Source organism: Mesoplodon bidens (genome assembly GCF_964165515.1).
Source record: "Mesoplodon bidens genome assembly, chromosome: 3".
NCBI lineage: Eukaryota > Metazoa > Chordata > Mammalia > Artiodactyla > Ziphiidae > Mesoplodon > Mesoplodon bidens.
Genome location: NC_138178.1, coordinates 13966737 through 13974475, shown reverse-complemented (window position 1 = coordinate 13974475; position 7739 = coordinate 13966737). Strand labels below are relative to the sequence as shown.

Sequence of the window (7739 nt, the reverse complement as noted above, 5' to 3'; positions counted from 1 at the left end):
GGCGGCCGGAACGCGGGCTGGCGGGGCGGGGGAGGCGGCCCGCTCCCGAGGACGCCCCCAGCAGAGAGGGACGAGGAGTTGGTGCGAGAGAGCGGGCCCGGCAGCTGGAAAGGACTGAACGCCTTGTTTTTGAAACTGTCAATTCCCTCAACCCCTATTGTGAGGGCTTCATGCAAAACATCTCAGGCCTTTTAAAGTAGGAGCTTGTGAGGCCGCCACAGTTTGAAAAGAAGCGAGAGAGGAGCGGGGGCCTAGGGCATGGGCAAAGAATGATAGCTGGGCCCCCCTCCTTTTTTTTCCAGCAAAAGAGGGCCAAACAGGTAAGATGAAGCCCTCCCCCACCTCCTAGATCTGCCCTACGTCCCCACCCCCCCAAGCTAGTTTGCAAAATGCCCTCTGGCCTCGGGAGCAAACCAAAACCAAAGCTAGCATTAAAAATAGCGCTTCCTTACAGGGAAGGGGAAAATCGTGGCGAAGGCCCGGGCGACCCGGAGCACTCCCTAAGGTGGAAGCCCTGTTCCTCCTTGCCAGTTTCCTGAGGTTAGTTGATGGGGGAGCCTTTAAATCCCCGCTCCCCCCGCCACGCCAGTTTGGCTCTAGGAGCTCCCTTTTTCACATTCTTTTCAGCAGGAAGTATTTTCAAGGTGAAGCAAAACTCACCACATTTTCTGTCTTTTGTAGATGCTAATACTTTATTATTTTTTTAATGGTTGTGTTTTTGTTTTTGTTTTACCATAGAGGATTTTTGTTTTCTTTGAAAGAAAAAAAATGCTTTTGAGGAATTAGTCTACATCTCTTCCTGCATGCACACAAAACTAGCATTCTCATATCAGCAGAAACTTCCAATTCTAGTGACTGGAACTTTGAGGAATTTCTAGACCATTGAAAGTCACCCAGACATGGATAAGATAAAAGTCCACACACCAGCCCATCTAGTTTATGTTATTGCTGTTTAGTGGTGGCTCCTTGTTGTTGATTTTAAAATAAACAACCATTATTGAGTATACTCCACTGTAATCAAGTAAGCCAGTACAAAAGAATACCCACTTTAAAAAGTAAATAGTTGAGAAAGAGCAAGCTGCATTTGCTAAAAAAAAAGGCAGATAACCTGACTGTGGAAGACAGAGTACACACATCTCTTAAAAAAATAATTAAATCTTCATTTCACAGTCCTATCAGGAAACCACTTTTACAGGAGACCAAAAATAACTTGTTTCCACAAAAAAGTCAGAAAAAGAGCCCTTTCCTGCATTTTTCTTACACCTATAAGTGCTGAGCTTCAGACACAGGAATCGGTGACCCTGGAACCATATAGTGCCTTTTAAAAAAAATTCTCTCACCTGAAAACATTTAAATGTAAAAATGCAATCTATCAATGGAGGTAACTTTTGTTTTTCTCTCAATAAGGCTTAACTTTTTGAACAAATGGGACATTTATAGCATCTTAGAAAATCTAGATACTGTCATTAATCATAAACCAACCAAAATGAAGTAAACTGCACTAAGAATACAGCAGAATGGGAAAACAGCTAAGGGGCTCCCAGAAATTGAAAGAATACCTTGAATTTACAAGTTACTGAATACCGTTTGGTACACGTTCCTAACAGAAGCCCCAACTCAGGTTTTGCTGTGGTTAGCTGGCTTGTGGTAGTACTGTGGGGTGAAATTTGTGTTGACTATTTCATTTCTTTCCTTTTGATGGTATCACTCTGGAATGCCTCGGCCTCCATGCTGCTCATTCTCCAGTTCCTATAAACTGAAACTATTGATTCTCTGAGGGCTGGAGACCAAGTGTCAAAGCTGGAGGCCAGTATTTTATGTCAGAAATTCCATAGGGTATATTTGTTTTAAATTGTGCTTATTCCATCTCGCAGTCCTCCCACACCCAGGATCTGTAAGCTTCAAATATATTCTCAATTTATAATTTAGGCACAATGATTCCATAGCCAACAAGAAAAGTACTAGTCTAAATGTAGTAGTCATACTTTGAACTTTCTTGACTTAGCAGTAATTAAAGAGTAGAAATTACAGACTTCCAGTGTGTGTATGTCACACTTTTTACAGATTGATTTTGCAGGACAACTCACTGCACCCAAATTCTGTATTGCCTTCCAAAGAGCAAAGAACTGACTGAGAAGCCAATGGTTCAGCTTTCTGGAGCTTTAACTGTAACTTGTACTGGTCTTTGAAATTACACAAACATGAATTCAAGGATAACATCCCCCAATTTTTGCTTTGACCATATCTATCATCCCAATAAAAAAAAAGATCCATTGAACCTACATCTGGCAACATTCAAGAAGGAAAGGAAGGGAGGCAGTTCAAAGCATCTGTTTACTCCATCCAAATGTATTTGGATGCAGGTACTCTCAGACTCTGTCCTTTACCATAAGAGTAAAACCACAGAGCATATACAGCAATTAGGGCTGAGACCATCCAGATCTATCTGAAACATTTATAGACAAAAGGAAAATTTCAAAGGGAATAGGAATTAAAAGGTTAAGAAAAAAAACTGAATTTCCATGAGAACTAGTGACAAATTCACACAGTAAACATTTCATTGATGTTTTGTTTTGTTTTCTGATTTATGATCTATATATGTAACTTCTTAGGTTTAAGATGGCAAAGATCTGAGATATATAATTTGTCAGACTAGGGGAGGTGGACCCAAAATTATTAGGTTTAACTTTCATCAAAATAGCAAGTGATCTCTGCTTCACTTTCTTAAACCTGAAACTTTTTGCACTTGATTTGTAACAAGTGTGTAAAGTTTTGTTGTTATTTAGGAAGAAATCCACCAGTGTTTTGCACAGAACCTGACTGGCCTCATCACATGGTGTTACAACAAAACATTACACCCAATAAATGCATTTCTTTCAGGCAAAAACATTACAAGTGAAAATGTCAACAAAACCATTCATTCCTGTTAACTGTTCTCCAATCTGGAATAAGTAGAAATGTATGGAACCAGGAATTTTAAACAGTGTTTTTAATTGAAAATAAAGCTAAAGCATGCTTTTCAACAGTGCAAATTTCCATAATTTTGATTTACTGCTCCCATCATCACAACATAGTACACCAGCATGGCCCTTACCAAGGGCTAGACCCTAACCATTTGCATGTTGAACTACTTTGATTTTAAGTGCAAATATAGATAGTCACCTCTGATTGTCACTTGCAGTAGAAACTCTCCTGCTCTATACACAGGATGGTCTGAAAATAGAAGTTTAGAGAGATTCAGAGAAAGTAAAAGGTAATAAAATCCAAGTGCCTGAGTTCTGGTACCAAAAAGCCCTGAACTAACTGTTATTTTTCATTTGGGGTATTCTTATACTTCTGACCCATTTTACTTTTCTCGGTTGCTTTTACTGCTTTGTCACTATAAAGAGTCAGACCATAACATATTCTGCTATTAAGAGAAATATTTTCATTGTTTTGCAAGTTTGAGGAGTCATGTTCAGACCACAAGGTAAGCAGGACAGTAGTAAGAGTCACCTAATTTAAAATTTTGGGTGAGAACACAAAAAAGGACTTTTCCAATCGCAAGGAGTGCCTGTAAAAGTAAAATCACACCCTTTACAAAAAAAAAAAAAAAAAAGAAAAGACAATGTTATATTTACTTTACTCAGTATATATGAGGCAGCTTTTACCAGCATTCAATCAGGACTCCCCAGTATTTCCACTCAAAAAAAAAAAAAATAAGTGCAACGACTCTTGGAGAGGAAATGAGGGGAGAAAAAGATACCCCACAAACAAGAGCTCCAGTAGAGAACACTTTGGGCTTTCTTGCTACCTCACTGTGTAACCATGTAACCTAACAAACTTTCACTGAATTAACAGTTACACTTTCAGGTCTGAAATCTAGTGCGTAAACTTAATGGCTCATTGTAATATTTATTATTCAACCTTTTGACATTTATTTGTAGCAGTTGAATTGAGGTACCAGGTGCATTATTAGCATTGAAACAGTAAAGTGTTCCAGCTCTACCGTAATAACTGAGTTTTTACTTGAGTCTTTAGCCTGAAGTATAGTCTGTGGAATGTAAACCAACCCTTCTCCCACCCCGCCCCCACCCTACTCCAAAAAAAAAAAAAAAACCCGCAATGGAAAAAAAAGTAATCCGATTTCTGTCTTCAAAATGCGATAAACCAGGACTCCAAAAGGGGTGTAACACATTAATGGACTTGTACAAACCATCCTGTGCAGTTTACAACAAAAGGAAGGGAATATGGTTCAAGAAAATATCTTCCAAAACGCTTTTATGAATTAAATTTCCTGAATTTGTGACTAGGTGGAAGAGGTATTGCAGAACCGCCCAGCTGCCATTTCCATATAGGATGGGCCTTGTGAGGAGGTTGGGAATCCTTAGTGGTGTTTAAGGAATACGCTGGCCACAAATCCCCATCCTTCCCAATAATGAGTGATGGTGGACAAGGAAAATTTGCCATGAAATTAAATGGCCTTTTCACTGCTGATGCTACATTGCTGGCTACCTTTTTGCGTCTGTTTATAACTGTAAAATCATCCAGTGTTCCTTCATGTGTCTCAGTTTTACCTGTAGGACGAGGACTTCTAGCTGATTTCAGATTTGGTTTGACTGGAGGTGTCTGAAGTACAGGTCGCTTTCCCAGTACTAGTGTCCGGTAATTTTTTCTCACCCTGGCACCAAATTTATATTCCCCATCCTCAGGTTGTGGAGAACCTAAAGTGCATGAAAGGCCCTGACTCTGAGCCAGTGGACTTAAGGAAGGAGCTTCTTTTTCAGGGCAGGCAAAACCTTCCTTGGCTGTGGTTAACAAGGCGTCCTCCTCTTTACTTTCAGTCACACTGTAAAACTCACCCTTTGTATCATTGCACTCGCACTTTAGCTTATTTGTAATAAGGTCAGGTTCATATTCTTCATTAGCACTACTGTCTTCTACTTTGATTTTAATATTGTGCAGAAATGGCAATGTCTTGTCGCCTGTGTCAGTGCAGGGATTCTCGGCTTTAGTTGCTGCTGCTGCTGCATCCACCTCGGGATCAGTTGGCGAAGAGGGCAAATCCGTAGCAAATTCAGTGCAATGAGGGATTTTGGAATCTTTTTCTGAATTTGCTGCCACTCCCGAAGAATCATTACTTAAGAACCTAGCAGCTATTGTGTTGTTATCTGCACAGTAAGTAGTAGGAGTTGCTTGTAGGCATTTCCTAGCCTCTCGGAGTATTCTTTGTTGTGGAAATGCATTGTTTGTCTTTGGGCTAGGTGAAGAGGCCCCCTCCGCCAGGCAGTTAATTGTCAGCTCAGTTCTCTTTACAGTACTGGGAATTTCAGAGTGTGGGAATGTAATCTCAGATACCCTATCGTTCCTTATCTCTGTGAAACAACTCCCCAGGCTGGCCGGGCAGTACACCGGAGACGCTTTGGGGGCCCAGCTCTGCAGATTCCACTCCTCGGGCGACTCCGCTTTGACACTACTCTTGAGGTCGGGAAGTCTGCCGGCATCCTCGAAAGCAGCGGGTTTGGTTGCAGCGGCGGCGGAGGCCAGATGGTACAAGAAGTTGGCCTGCGCCTGCACGCTGGGAGGCTTGCAGAAGCTGGTGCGTCTGAAACGGATGCTCTGCACTGACACTTGGCTGGAGCCGGAGCTGGAGTCCGACTCCGTGGACGAGTCCTCCTCCTCCGAGCTGACTTCACTGGAATCCGAGGCCCCACTGCCCCCCTCCTCCTCGTCCTCCTCCTCTTCCTCCTCCTCCTCCTCTCCCTCCTCCTCCTCTTCCTCCGAGGACACAGAGTTGCTGGAGCTAGACAAACTGGAGCCAAAATCTGAGTCGTTGGCTGCATGGTCCGAGTAGGAGCTGGACTCGGAGTCGCTGCTGCAACTCTCGGGAAAGCTGCCCAGATGGGGCTGCGGCCGGTGGTGATGAGGGGGGTGGTGATTCGGCTGCTGCTGCTGGGCCCGGTGGTGGTGGTGGTGATGGTGGTGGTGGTGGTGGTGGTGGTGGTGATGGTGGTGGTGGGGAGGCGGGCAGAAGCTGTTAACCAGATGAAACCTCTCCAGGCAAGTGGCCCCGGCGGCCGCCGCCGCCGCCGCCGCCGCGGCCGCCGCGGCCGCCGCCTTGGCTTTGTAGGACCTGGGCAGCAGAAGCAGGCGGCGGGCGCCGGCGTGGGGCTCCAGCAGGCAGTCTTTGGCGCCCCCGCGCTTGCGCTTGCACCGGTAGGTCAGGCTCACGGGGCCTCCGGCGCTCGCCGCCGCCTTGGGTTGGGGCCCGGCCGCCGACGCCTGGTAGTAGGCGGCGGCGGCGGCGGCGGCCGCGGCCGCAGCGGCTGCGGCGGCGGCGGCGGCGGCGGCGGCAGCCGGGTGCTTGCTGCACAGCAGGCTCCGAAAATAAGCAGGGTCCGAGTGGAACGCGACGTAGTTTCCCTGGAGCGGGGCAGTTTCATAGTTTAGAGGGGGTTTGCAAGGCGAGCGCACGATTTCCGGGTAGTGCGAGCCCGGGTATTTGTTAAAAATCTGAGGTAGATGGGCGGCTGGGCGCACGACGGCGGCGCCCGGGCGCGGGGACTGCGCGCTGATTGGCAGGGGCCGCGCGGCTCCACTCAGGCCCCGCCAAAGTTGGTGCTTGTCCTTCCAAAAACCCGGGCGGGGGCTGGCGGCGGCGGCGGCGGCGGCGGCGCGCTCTGGCGGCGGCGCCTTTGTGGCCAGGGCCCGGCCGACCCTCCTGCGCTTGGTCTTGAGGACGCGCTCGGTTTTGCAGGAGGTGTAGAGCGCTTCCACGTCTTCCCGGGAGATGAGAGTGCATTTGGCGGCGTGGAAGGCGATGCTGTTGATTGCCTTGAGTTTCCGCAACTCCTCCAGATCGCAGTGGTGCTTTTTCACTTTCAGATGATCCATGCGCTTGTGCACGGTCGTCCTCGGGATGTTTTTCAGCAGATCCGTGAAGACTTGGGAGAGGGCAAACATTTGCTTTCCTTTAATGATGAGGTAGCCGAGCCTCACGCCATCCACCTCTTCAAAACCTGACTTCAGGTCTCCCATCTCGGGCACTAAACGATCCCCACCATTTGCAGTAAATATATACGTGACGCATACATACACATGTATGTATGTTAATCCTCCACCAGATGCTGCGTGTGTCTCAAGGCATCCTGCTAATAAAATAACAAAGACTGTTATTCCCGGCGAAGGGAGTGCCAAACTCTAGGCGAAATTATTGGGGGGGAAAAAAAAACTATGAAATTACACTGACTTGATTCTTGCTTTTTTTTTGGTTTTCGTTTTTTTAAAAAAGAGGGAAAAAACCATCCGGTTTCTGATCTGCCAGTGTGTTGGTCTAAGTCCCCGATGCAGATCAGTACCTGGGCCCCTCTATTCCTTCCTTCTCCATTGGAGCACTATGATAATGGAATGTGAAGGGAGAAAGAGAAAAGAAATGCAGCTGCTATTCCCGCCGCTGCTTTAGCTACAAATAAAATGACAGAGTGAAGTGAGCTCGTCCGGAGACACCTTCATCAATTAATTCCCCTAAAGCCAGCGCTGATTGGACACTCCTGACAGGTGATGCAATAAAAATTGATATTCCACCCCTTCCCCCCAAAATCTCCCACTAATTAGCATACCCTTATACTGCCACCTCCCCTCCCAAAGTAAATAATACAGTCGGTATATAAATCTTTCCATTAAACTATCGGAGCTCAGAAACAGGCTGACTCACAGACTTCATCAGAAGCAGTGTGTGTACGCTTTAAAAAAAAAAAAAG

The 7739-nt window shown here is 45.8% G+C and overlaps 1 protein-coding gene across 1 annotated transcript; it reads right to left on the bottom strand.

Moving 5' to 3' along the window:
• Positions 1-4260: 4260 nt before the first annotated feature.
• SKIDA1 (SKI/DACH domain containing 1) lies at positions 4261-7017 on the bottom strand (the record flags this gene model as incomplete). The annotated part of the gene is made up of 1 exon (XM_081229152.1): positions 4261-7017. The coding sequence occupies one exon, from the start codon at positions 7015-7017 to the stop codon at positions 4261-4263; it is 2757 nt and encodes a 918-aa protein (XP_081085278.1).
• Between the last annotated feature and the right edge of the window lie 722 nt (positions 7018-7739).